General features: G+C 41.1%; 1 protein-coding gene across 1 annotated transcript in view; it reads right to left on the reverse strand.

Moving 5' to 3' along the window:
• Positions 1-14,010, reverse strand: part of LOC112676331 (solute carrier family 5 member 4) — a 43,262-nt gene that overhangs the window by 20,599 nt on the left and 8,653 nt on the right. The window contains exons 6-8 of the mRNA XM_025473378.3: positions 13,733-13,838; positions 5,278-5,358; positions 2,779-2,999 (exon numbers count right to left, since the gene is read on the reverse strand). Of these exons, the coding sequence (XP_025329163.3) occupies positions 2,779-2,999; positions 5,278-5,358; positions 13,733-13,838 (408 nt within the window). The remainder of the gene's footprint in view (positions 1-2,778; positions 3,000-5,277; positions 5,359-13,732; positions 13,839-14,010) is intronic.

The raw sequence follows: 14,010 nt of genomic DNA on the forward strand, positions 1-14,010 counted from the left end.
GTCAAGAGATGAAATATGGGGGATGAAAGATAAGAATACTAGAAAACCAGTTGAGGAAGACCAACACCCCAAATTGGAAGGTCTCCAAAGAAAACAAAAAGCAAGCAAAGAAAGAATACCTCCAATTCATTCAAGACATCAATTTACAGATTAAACTGGCTCACAGTGGCCTCACAACGGACAAAAATAGATCTACACAAAATAGTATGTTGTGAGCAAAGGAACAAACAATCCAATCATGAAATGGGCAGAATACATGAACAGAAATCTCACAGACAAAGACATAGACATGGCCAACAAGCACATGAGGAAATGCTCTGCATCACTTGCCATCAGGGAAATACAAATCAAAACCACAATGAGATACCACCTCACACCAGTGAGAATGGGGAAAATTAACAAGGCAGGAAACCACAAATGTTGGAGAGGATGTGGAGAAAGGGGAACCCTCTTGCACTGTTGGTGGGAATGTGAACTGGTGCAGCCACTCTGGAAAACTGTGTGGAGGTTCCCCAGAGTTAAAAATAGACGTGCCCTACGACCCAGCAATTGCACTGTTGGGGATTTACCCCAAAGATTCAGATGCAATGAAGTGCCGGGACACCTGCACCCCGATGTTTCTAGCAGCAATGTCCACAATAGCCAAACTGTGGAAGAAGCCTCGGTGTCCATTGAAAGATGAATGGATAAAGAAGACGTGGTCTATGTATGCAATGGAATATTCCTCAGCCATTAGAAATGACAAATACCCACCATTTGCTTCGACGTGGATGGAACTGGAGGGTATTATGCTGAGTGAAATGAGTCAATCGGAGAAGGACAAACATTATATGGTCTCATTCAATTGGGGAATATAAAAAGTAGTGAAAGGGAATAAAGGGGAAAGGAGAAAAAAATGAGTCGGAAATATCAGAAAGGGAGACAGAACATGAGAGACTCCTAATTCTGGGAACCGAACCAGGGGTGGTAGAAAGGGAGGTGTGTGGGGGGGGTCGGGATGACTGGGTGCCGGGCACTGAGGGGGGCACTTGATGGGATGAGCACTGGGTGTTATTCTATATGTTGGCAAATTGAACACCAATAAAAAATAAATAAAAGAAAGAAAAAAAGAGAAAATATCAGTGAGGGTGACAAAACATGAGAGACACCTAACTCTGGGAAATGTACAAGGGGTAGTGGAAAGGGAGGTGGGCAGGGGGTTGGGGTGACTGGTTGATGAGCACTGAGGGGGTTACTTGGCGGGATGAGCACTGGGTGTTATGCTATATGTTGGCAAATTGAACTCCAAAAAAATTTTTTTCCCCAAAACAGAAAAAAATAGTATGTTGTGATGAAATTTCAGAATACTGAGGACAAAAGAAAGACAAATTTCCAGAGAGATCAAGAATAACTTCAGGCTTCTCACCAGTAATGGTGGAGGTCAGAAGACAGTGAGTTAGTTTATGACTTTGAGAAAATTATTTCCAACCATACACGTGTACATGGCCAGAAGAACACTTTAGGAAAAGCTGGAGTGAAGACATTTTCATATATGAAGACAAATCCATAATAAATTTATCTCCTGTTTTTCTTAGGAACTTACCAGAGAATTCAATTGCCTTGAAAGAAGGAATAAACCAAGAAAGAAGATATCATGGGATACTGGAGATAAGAGATATAACCCAAGAATGAGACAAAGGGAATCTCAAATATGGTAGTGAAGGGGGTCCTGAATTAGGATGGGCACCAGGCATAGAGATCAACCCAACAGTTTGGAGAGTCCAAAGGCTCTGAGAGAAAATGAGAAAAAGAGTTGGTAGGATATTTGATGTTTTTAAAAAAGATTTTGTGTATTTATTCACGAGAGACACAGAAAGAGAGGATTATATATAAGACATAGGCAGAGGGAGAAGTAGGCTCCCTGCAGGGAACCCGATGTGAGACTCAATCCCAGGACCCCAGAATCATGCTGAGCTGAAGGCAGACACTCAACCACTGAGCCACCCAGGAGTCCTGATATTTTATATGTTTTGAAGAACACATAAGGGAGATTTAGGCATTCTGCAGAAGGTTTGGTGTATAATGAGTAATGATTACAAAAAAATTGAAACAAAAAATTAAGAATTATTTATTCCAGAGAAAAGTGAAAGCTAAAGAAATATCAATCAGAATATCATGTGGCTCAGCTGTGAATTATATTTATGTAATTTCAAAAATGGTAGCACTGAATGCTGATCTCACCAAAACTGTGAATTAGTTTTATTAGGAGGATGGTAGAACAGGAGGTAGAGGACTGAATAAAGAAAATTGAAAGGGCTAAACCTCCATCTCTCATTATTGGAAGCCAATAGAAATATCCTAAAACTGGAAAATCAAAAGGAAGCAATATAGTATTTATTTAAATCATTTGAGGATCAAATTTACAATCAAATTTTGATCCAGCGGGTCTGGGTACCTTCTAGAGCATTTATTTCTCATGAGCTCCAAGGTGGTGGCATCCACTCCAATGGTTCACTGATCAAGCATTGAATACAATGATTTAAAGAAGAGATATGCATACCAAAATACTTAACCGAAGGAGCTGAAAATGTTTGACTTTGAGAGACAAGAAAAAGATTAGAGATCAGGACAATGGATATCTATTTTTCATAACAAGCCTTTTAGAAGTGTCTGACTCTTTAAATGATGTATGTGTGTGTGCATTTGTGTGTGTATGTGTGTACAAAATAGAAACTAGATGCTTTTCTATGAGAGAAAAAAGAGCAACATAAACATTTATACACCACACACAAACTTCACCTGATCTGTGCACCAGTACCACACAGCTACGATGGTCATTCCAAATATCGTTCCTGGCCATGGAAGATCCCCAGTGGCAGCATCTCGGAAAATGTGGAAGGAGTCAGCCTGAGGAGTGTAGCACTTGGGGCTGATTGTCAAGTTGTCCCCCTCAACTATGGATGGGATGGCATTCATGTACTTCTCTGTAAAACTCTCATAGCCTCCCACTTCGGCAAATGCTGCAAAAGTATTGGATAAAATGAAATGTTTCAGAGAAATCTAAGACACCTACTGTTTATTCCTTTGTGGTGGAGGTATCCAAACATCTCCAATTAGCCTGGTCAAGTCCTCAGTATTCTTAGAGAATCCATGTCTTTCTGCTGTCTCCACTGGCATTGACAATGCTATCATGTGTTCACAATGTAGACAAAATGAATCACTCTTTAACCTTTCTTCTTATGTTGCTCTTGAAAAATTTTTTATATGTATATTTTTATTGGAGTTCGATTTGCCAACATATAGTATAACACCCAGTGCTCATCCCATCAAGTGCCCCCCTCAGTGCCCGTCACCCAGTCACTGCATCCCCCTGCCCATGTCCTCTTCCACTACCCCTTGTTCGAAAATTTTTATTTAGTGTCTAGGCTGATGGTAAAAATAAAAATGTTATCCAACAGACTGCTTTGATGTCTCACAACCATTCAAAACAGAAATAAACAGGTAACAGAATGAGACTAACAGAGTTAGCCATCGAAAAGCCCCAACTCCTCTGAAAGGACCAGAAGCAATGGTCTCTGTTCCTGACACAAAGCCTCGCTATTCTGACTTTATGCACAGTCTGGTTTTCTGATGCAATACTCTATTATTCTCATGCTGCAATAAAAAAATGGGAAGATAAGGAACAGAAATTGAAGGTAACAGATTATGTGTGGTGAGATGAAATGGTGAGACTCAGTCCACTGGGGGGTCTGGAAAGGCAAGAGAAGCATAGAAAAGAACCATAATGGATGGAAACCCTAGAAAGAAGAAGGATGAACCCAGGCATCTAGGCCCACTTAGTATTAGCTTGAAGAGTGCAAAATTCATCAGAGTATCATACATTCATAGAGTTGAGGTTGATATTAATTTACTTCTTCATTACTTATTTCATTTAGCATCAAAATGTTTGTATGTGCCAAACATTTGTACTGGGATCATGCACAAAATGAAAGTGCAAGACAGAAACTCAATCCAATGGAGGATACAGACCATACAAGGAAACTGTTCTGCTAAGGGGAATATGGTTTGTAACAACAATACATGAAGGATGCTAGGAGATGAGAGAGTCCCCTGTCTTCATCCTAAGGATAGGAGAAGGCTTAGAGAGATTGATGCCAGAGGTGCATCGCCAAAGCTAGACACCAAAGAACCATAAGTAAGAATAGCATAGAAGTTCGCTAAATAGAAAGCTTGTAAGGAATGGTACTAGCAGTTGTCTCTGGAGTTGCTCTGTACAACAGAACTTTCTGCAATGATAGAACTGTTCTATATCTGTGCTGTCCAATACGAAAATTACCAGCCATATATTGAGCACTTGAAATATGGCTAGACAAGTGAGAAAATGAATTTTTAAAATTCATTTTGAAATAAATTTTGATCAATTCAAATTTAAATAGCTGTATGTGACTAATAGCATCTATGTTGTGTCAAAATCACCAACTCTTTGCGAATTTGTTGTTTTCGTAGTTTTATCAGTTTTTGCTTCATATTATCTTCAAGCTCTGTAATTAGGTGCATGCACATTCAGAATTGTTTTCAGTGCAGCTTGAGTGAGTGGAACGTGGTGGCTGCAGGACAAGGGAGGGATGTTTTTATCTTATATAAACTTGTTTTTATCTTATATAAACTTATATTAACTGCGTGCATGGATTTCCTGTGCAAAGATAAACAAATACCATAATGAAAGAAAACAAAAATAGGCAAGCTATAAATTAATCAATAATGCTTGCTACATGACTTAAGAGAATGAACTGATACTAAATAAGCAAGTGTCATAAAGGAAAATCCAACCCGTGGTTGAATATTCTAACAACAGAGGGAGTGACGTTGATAATTTCTATCTGAAAGTCATAATGAAGTTAACAGTTATCATTATTTTAACCATTCTTAATATTTAATCTTTCATTTTATGAAGATTCTATATAAGTGGTTTCTGGAGCATTGAATCCCATGCACCAATATTTTTGTAAAATTATCAACCCAGTGACACTAATTTTGTCAATTCCAGACACAAACATATTAAGATTAAACCTGAGCAATAATTTTTTTTAAAGGAAGTAGAGTTCTTCCTTCTCTTTTCCTCATGCTGAGATAATATAGCAATAAAGTTCAGTAGATGTTTCAATGATGTGAATTGTATAAATGGGTAGAACGTGTGACCGGCCAGATAGAACAGGGAGGCAGCAGTCAAGAGCAGTTGGCCTGAACAGAAGTCTCATGACTTCCGGCCCCAGGGCACTGCACACTATCATCACTTACCATACCCCATGAGAATAAAAGAACCTATTAGCATAATGATGGTCTGGAGGGTGTCTGTGTAGATAACTGAGGCCAAGCCCCCTGTGGAGAGAAAGAAAAGAATCAGGACATTTTATCCTTGTGCCCTCATCTCTTTGCCTTCACCTTTACGTTCTCCACAAACCAAACCCTAGAAACTCAGCAGAGAACATTTGAAAAGCTATTGGCCACAGGCTTCTCTTGGCATCATTATCTCCTTGGTACTTATGTGTCTTATCGATCTCCTGTCTCTCTTGCCTGGCCTTGACTCAAAGTTTCTATGAATTATAGTGCAATTCTACCCTCATGTGAGTTTCTGAATATTAAATAGTAGAAAAGGTAAAACTTGATTATCATGAAAGTTTCTCTTAACAATCCTTCAATTCACTCCATTTAGCATACTATACTGGTCCTCAAAAATTTGAGCACAGCCATTTTGCTCTATATTGGAACATATTATTATTTCATAAGTTGAATGACAGAGTCATTGACTTATGTTTTGCTTCATTGTTGTACAAACAACTTCTTTTTCAACTCTAGACTTGCCAGATTTTCAGTGCTATGGAAAAACAAATCTGATCCTGTAAATAGAAGACTCATGTCTTCATCTTTCACTTATTTCGAAACATATGCTAAGTGTATGAAATGGCTCTAGAGCTAGCTTGATTGTTCCAGTTGTTATTTTTCTTTATTCTTTCCAACTGCGCTGGTATAATTTCATTTTCATAAGTTAGTAGGGGTTGGACATTGGGGGAATGGATGTGGCCCATGGGAACCTGCTTGGACTGTTCCCATATAATTTTTCCCTACAACAAACTCACTGCTCCAATTCTCGCCTCCTGATTCTACCATTCAGAACCTAGGCATCCTGGATTTGCCAGTTTCACATCTGAGCTGCTATTTCATTCTGACTCTCCATGTGTATGATATGCTGGATTCCAAATGCCAGTTTGGGTATTAACACATGGCTGAGCCAAACTACTATTTCCCCACTTCACACTTGTCACATCATTATCATCAGTCAAGGTGCTCACACCTAATACTGAAGATTTTTTTTGAAATGGAAATGTTCTGGATGTGCAGTCAAATGCTTCCTTCTTCAATTTAGTAAAGAACTTTAAAAATTTTAATTCTAATATAGTTAACATACAGAGTTATATTAGTTTAAGTTGTATGATATAGTGATTCCACAATTTCATACATCACCCAGTGGTCATCATGACAAGTGCCCTAAGCCCCATCACCTATTTCACCCATTCCCCAACCCACCTCCCTCTGGTAGTCATCAGTTTGTTCTCTACAGTTAAGAGGTTGTTTCTTTGCACACACACTTTTCTTTTGCTTTGCTCTTTTTGTTTTATTTCTTAAATTCCACATGAGTGAAATAATATGATATTTGTCTTTCTCTAATTGACTCATTTTGCTTAGCATTACACTCCCTAGCTCCATTCATATTGCTGATTGATTCCTTGATTCCTCTTTCTGCTGTTTCATTGTTAGTGTATAGAGATGAAACTGACTCTTGTGTTTGATTTTACATATAGCATATCACCCAATGTTCATCCCATCAAGTGCCCCACTCAGTGCCCGTCACCCAGTCACCCCAACCTCCTGCCCACCTCCCTTTCCATCACCCCTTGTTAGTTTCCCAGAGTTAGGTATCTCTCAAGTTCTGTCATTCTCACTGATATTTTCACTCATTTTCTCTCCTTTCCCCTTTATTACCTTTCACTATTTTTTATATTCCCCAAATGAATGAGACCATATAATGTTTGTCCTTCTCTGATTGACTTATTTCACTCAGCATAATGCCCTCTAGTTCTATCCATGTTACACCCACACTTTTGGATTAACATTGAGAGGCTGTATTGATCAAGGTAACCCTGTTCCCTGGGCACTGACTTGAGCAGGTTTGGAAGAGATTTTGATGTTGGACCACAGAAAGTCAGGTTGAGTACCCCTAGTGATGGATCTCTGAGATGGAAAATCCAAGAGCTGCAAGTAAACTGGACAATTCCCAAGTAGGTAGAAAGAGAGAGGGTGGGGTATTCCTGAGAGAGAGAGTGGGCAGAGAGGCAGGAGGAGGGGGAGCAGAGGGGAACATCAGGTCTCAGAACTTCAGTGTCACTTTTCAGCTAGTGGTTGGCTGGAGTCACAAAGGAACACAGGAACATCTATTCACTTCAGTAAAGGGTTATTCTCTACGAAGTGTTTGCAAAAGGCCTCCCATATGGTTACTTTATTTTTTATTTTTTTCAAAGCAAAAAAATTATTTATTTTTCATTTGATTATTATTATGTTTTTATTGGAGTTCAATTTGCCAACATATAGCATAATACCCAGTGCTCATCCTGCTAAGTGCCCCCCACAGTGCCCATCACCCAGTCACCCCAATCCCCCGCCCACCTCCCTTTCAACTACCCCTTGTTTGTTTCCCAGAGTTAGGTGTCTCTCATGTTTTGTCATACAGGTTACATTAGTGGGATTTTTCTCCACAACTTACTTTGTTGGGGAAGGTAGTCAGGAGGATTGTCCCCAAGTCACCTCCCCACCAACTTACCTAGATAACTTTCAAATCATCCTGAAAACCTACAAATTCAACCTGAGATTTAAGAGAAAATGGCTGGAACGCTACAGAGAGAAGAGTTGGCGCTTCTAACAAGTACAACTTGTTTTTAGCCAACCTGCATTGAGCAAAATGACTAGAAAGAACTCACCACAAAACAATGAATCAGAAACAGTACTCTCAGCCATAGAATTACAGAATTTGGATTACAATTCAATGTTAGAAAGCCAACTCAGAAGCACAATTAAAAGCTACTGGTAGCTCTGGAAAAGATTCAAGAGATTCATGAATGCAGAATTTAGATCTAATCAGGCCGAAATTAAAAATCAATGAAATGAGATGCACTCCAAACTGGAGGTCCTAACGATGAGGGTTAATGAGGTAGAAGAAAGAGTGAGTGACATAGAAGACAAGTTGATGGCAAGGAAGGAAGCTGAGGAGAAAAGAGAAACAATTAAAAGACCATGAGGAAAGGTTAAGGGAAATAAACAACAGCCTCAGAAGGAAAAAAAATCTACATTTAATTGGGGTTTGAGAGGGCCCCGAGAGGGACAGAGGAACAGAAAGCATATATGAACAAATCATATCTGAGAACTTCCCTAATTTGAGGTGGGAAACAGGCATTCAGATCCAGGAGATGGAGAGTTCCTTGCTAAAATCAATAAAAACCATTCAATACCCTGACATTTAATAGTAAAACTTGCAAATTCCAAAGATAAAGAGAAGATCAGCAAAGCAAGAGAAAGCAGCAAAGGCAAGAGATCCCTAACGTATATGGGAAGAAATATTAAGTTAACAGCAGACCTCTCCACAGAGACCTGACAGGCCAGAAAGGGCTGGCAGGATATATTCAGGGTCCTAAATGAGAAGAGCATACAGCCAAGAATACTCTATCCAGCAAGGCTCTTATTCAGAATAGAAGGAGAGATAAAGAGCTTCCAAGATAGGCATAAACTGAAAAAAAATGTGACCACCAAACCAGCTCTGCAAGAAATATTAAGGGGGACTCTGTAAAAGAAAGAGGATACCCAAAGAAATAATCCATGAAACAGGGACTGAACAGGTATTAGGATGACACTAAATTCATATCTTTCAATAGTAACTCTGAATGTGAATGGGCTTAATAATCCCATCAAAAGGCACAGGGTTTCAGACTGGATAAAAAAGCAAGACCCGTCTATTTCCTGTCTACAAGAGACTCATTTGAGACCTAAGGACACCTATAGCCTGAAAATGAAAGGTTGGAGAACAATTTACCATTCAAATGGTCCTCAAAAGTAAGCAGGGGTAGCCATTCTCATATCAGAAAAATAAGTTTATACCAAAGACTAGTAAGAGATGAAGAGGTACACTATATCATACTTAAAATATCTATCCAACAAGAGGACCTAACAATCATCAATATTAATGCCCCGAATGTGGGAGCTGCCAAGTATGTCAATCAATTAATAACCAAAGTTAAGACATACTTAGATAATAATATACTTAAACTTGGTGACTTGAATGTAGTGCTTTCTACAATTGATAGATATTCCAAGCACAACATCTCCAGTTTAAGTTGTATGAGAGAAACAAGAGCTTTAAATGATACACTGGACCAGATGGATTTCACAGATATTTACAGAAGTGTACATCCAAACACAACTGAATACACATTCTTCTCAAGTGCACATGGAACTTTCTCCAGAATAGACCACATACTGGGTCACAAATCAGGTCTGAACCGATACCAAAAGATTGGGATCGTCCCCTGCATATTTTCAGACCATAAAGCCTTGAAATTAGAACTAAATCACAAGAAGAAGTTTGGAAGGATTTCAAACACGTGGAGGTTAAGGACCATCCTGCTAAAAGATGAAAGGGTCAACCAGGAAATTAGAGAAGAATTAAAAAGATTCATGGAAACTAATGAGAATGAAGATACAACCATTCAAAATCTTTGGGAAACAGAAAAGCAGTCCTGAGGGGGAAATACATCACAATACAAGCATCCATCCAAAAACTGGAAAGAACTCAACTACAAAAGCTTACCTTGGGGGGGAGGAGCAAGATGGCGGAAGAGTAGGGTCTCCAAATCACCTGTCTCCACCAAATTACCTAGAAAACCTTCCAATCATCCTGAAAATCTATGAATTCGGCCTGAGAATTAAAGAGAGAACACCTGGAATGCAACAGTGAGAAGAGTTTGCGCTTCTATCAAGGTAGGAAGACGGGGAAAAAGAAATAAAGAAACAAAAGGCCTCCGAGGGGGAGGGGCCCCGCGAGGAGCCGGGCTGAGGTCGGGGCGAGTGTCCCCAGGACAGGAGAGCCCCGTCCCGGAGGAGCAGGAGCTGCACCAACCTTCCCGGGGGGAAAGGGGCTCGTGGGGAGTTGGAGCAGGACCCAGGAGGGCGAGGATGCCCTCGGGCTCCCCGGGACAGTAACAGAGCAACTGCGCCCCGGGAGAGTGCGCCGAGCTCCCTAAGGGCTGCAGCGCGCACGGCGGGACGCGGCGGGACCAGGAGCAGCGCGGAGGGGCTCGGGCAGAGGAAGAGGCTCCGTGCGGAGGGCGCTGCGCGGTTCCAGGAGCAGCTCGGAGGGGCTCGGGCGGCGGCTCCACGGAGGGGGTTGTGTGGCCCGGGAGCACGAATCCACCAGCGCAGGCTCCGGAGCACAGGGCGCCGGGACACAGCCCAGGATCCGGCCTCCCCCGGGACAGGCAGAGGCCGGGAGGGCCCAGGACAGCGAGGACACTCCTGCCCCAGCTGAGCAGATCAGCGGCCCCGCCCCGGAGCCTCCAGGCCCTGCAGACGGAGTTCCTGCCGGAGCTGCATCCAGGTTACCAGAGCGGCCCCGCCACTGGGGCTGTTCCTCCTGCGGCCTCACGGGGTAAACAACCCCCACTGAGCCCTGCACCAGGCAGGGGCACAGCAGCTCCCCCAACTGCTAACACCTGAAAACCAGCACAACAGGCCCTTCCCCCAGAACACCAGCTAGACTGACAACTTCCAGGAGAAGCCAAGGGACTTAAAGTACACAGACAGAATCAGAAGATACTCCCTGGTGGTTCTTTTTTTTGTTTGTTTGTTTTTTGTTTTTTGTTTTGTTTTGTTTTGTATTGCTTTTTGATTTGTTTCCTTCCCCCACCCCCTTTTTTTCTCCTTTCTTTTTCTTTCTCTTTTTTTTTTCGTTTTTTTTCTTCCCTTTTTTTCTCTTTCTCTTTTCTTTCCTTCTTTCTCTCCTCTCTTTTTCTCTTTTTCCCAATACAACTTGCTTTTGGCCACTCTGCACTGAGCAAAATGACTAGAAGGAAAACCTCACCTCAAAAGAAAGAATCAGAAACAGTCCTCTCTCCCACAGAGTTACAAAATCTGGATTACAATTCAATGTCAGAAAGCCAATTCAGAAGCACTATTATACAGCTACTGGTGGCTCTAGAAAAAAGTATAAAGGACTCAAGAGACTTCATGACTGCAGAATTTAGAGCTAATCAGGCAGAAATTAAAAATCAATTGAATGAGATGCAATCCAAACTAGAAGTCCTAACGACGAGGGTTAACGAGGTGGAAGAACGAGTGAGTGACCTAGAAGACAAGTTGATAGCAAAGAGGGAAACTGAGGAAAAAAGAGACAAACAATTAAAAGACCATGAAGATAGATTAAGGGAAATAAACGACAGCCTGAGGAAGAAAAACCTACGTTTAATTGGGGTTCCCGAGGGCGCCGAAAGGGCCAGAGGGCCAGAATATGTATTTGAACAAATTCTAGCTGAAAACTTTCCTAATCTGGGAAGGGAAACAGGCATTCAGATCCAGGAAATAGAGAGATCCCCCCCTAAAATCAATAAAAACCGTTCAACACCTCGACATTTAATTGTGAAGCTTGCAAATTCCAAAGATAAGGAGAAGATCCTTAAAGCAGCAAGAGACAAGAAATCCCTGACTTTTATGGGGAGGAGTATTAGGGTAACAGCAGACCTCTCCACAGAGACCTGGCAGGCCAGAAAGGGCTGGCAGGATATATGCAGGGTCCTAAATGAGAAGAACATGCAACCAAGAATACTTTATCCAGCAAGGCTCTCATTCAAAATGGAAGGAGAGATAAAGAGCTTCCAAGACAGGCAGGAACTGAAAGAATATGTCACCTCCAAACCAGCTCTGCAAGAAATTTTAAGGGGGACTCTCAAAATTCCCCTTTAAGAAGAAGTTCAGTGGAACAGTCCACAAAAACAAGGACTGAATAGATATCATGATGACACTAAACTCATATCTCTCAATAGTAACTCTGAATGTGAACGGGCTTAATGACCCCATCAAAAGACGCAGGGTTTCAGACTGGATAAAAAAGCAGGACGCATCTATTTGCTGTCTACAAGAGACTCATTTTAGACAGAAGGACACCTACAGCCTGAAAATAAAAGGTTGGAGAACCATTTACCATTCGAATGGTCCTCAGCGGTTTGGCGCCTGCCTTTGGCCCAGGGCGCGATCCTGGAGACCCGGGATCGAATCCCACATCAGGCTCCCAGTGCATGGAGCCTGCTTCTCCCTCTGCCTATGTCTCTGCCTCTCTCTCTTTCTCTCTCTGTGACTATCATAAATAAATAAAAATTAAAAAAAAATTAAAAAAAAAAAAACCACAATGAGATACCACCTCACGCCAGTGAGAATGGGGAACATTAACAAGGCAGGAAACCACACATGTTCGAGAGGATGTGGAGAAAGGCGAACCCTCCTGCACTGTTGGTGGGAATGTGAACTGGTGCAGCCACTCTGGAAAACTGTGTGGAGGTTCCTCAAAGAGTGAAAAATAGACCTGCCCTACAACCCAGCAATTGCCTTGCTGGGGATTTACCCCAAAGATACAGATGCAGTGAAACGCTGGGACACCTGCACCCCAATGTTTCTAGCAGCAATGTCCACAATAGCCAAACTGTGGAAGGAGCCTCGGTGTCCATCGAAAGATGAATGGATAAAGAAGATGTGGTTTATGTATACAATGGAATATTACTCAGCCATTAGAAACGACAAATACTCACCATTTGCTTCAACGTGGATGGACCTGGAGGGTATTATGCTGAGTGAAATTAGTCAGTAGGAAATATCAGAGAGGGTGACAGAACATGAGAGACACCTAACTGTGGGAAATGAACAAGGGGTAGTGGAAGGGGAGGTGGGTGGAGGTTTGGGGTGACTGGGTGACGGGCATTGAGGAGGACACTTGACAAGATGAACACTGGGTGTTATGGTATATGTTGGTAAATCAAACTCCAATAAAAAATATACAAAAAAACAGTTTTTCTTGTTTTTCTGTTTGGATGACCTGTCCATCGATGTAATTGGGGTGTTAATGTCCCCTATTGTTGTATTACAATTGATTAGTTTCTTTATGTTTGTTAGTATCTATTTAGGTGTTTGTGTGCTTCCATGTGGGTGCCTAAATATTTATAATTGTTATATTTTTTTGGATTTTGCCCTTTATCATTATGTGGAATCCTTTTTTGTTGTTTCTTTTTAAACTCTTTGTTTTAAATTTTATTTTGTTCAGTATAAGTACTGCTACCCTGGCTTTCTCTTGACATCACATGCATGGCAAATGTTTCTTCATCCCCTCACTTTTAATCTGCAAGTGTCTTTAAGTCTGAAATGAGTTTCTTGCTGGCAGCATATAGATGGGTCTAATATTTTAGTAACTCTGTCACCCTATAATACAGAGGATTCTGTTTGCTTGGCTCTTGTTATGTTTCTGTGCCTGTGCCTGACAGTCATATTGAGAATAAAAGGGTAACCATAAGCTTGGTGGTGACAAGGCTAATACTGAAGTTGCTAATTGCTGTTTGGTATGAGATCAGCAAAAGATACCATGATTAAGCTAAACAAGCAACAAACTCACCAGTAATTGTGTAAATAGCAGTGATAGCCAAGAGGATGAAGATTGCCAGGTAAAGATCCAATCCCAAGGCCAGTTTGATGAATATGGCTCCAGAAAATATATCTGACTAAAAAGGGAACAGTCAGGATGGGAAAGAAACATGCTCTGCATCACTTAGCTCTTCACCAATGACTTCCCACTAATATTTGCTGTATATAAACATGGCATTTCTGCAATCCATTTATGAACTCCTTGGAAGCCAGAGCTTATCCTCAGAGGACTGATTATTGGACTGACCA

The sequence above is a fragment of the Canis lupus genome, chromosome 26, assembly GCF_003254725.2.
Source record: "Canis lupus dingo isolate Sandy chromosome 26, ASM325472v2, whole genome shotgun sequence".
Taxonomy (NCBI): Eukaryota; Metazoa; Chordata; class Mammalia; order Carnivora; family Canidae; genus Canis; species Canis lupus.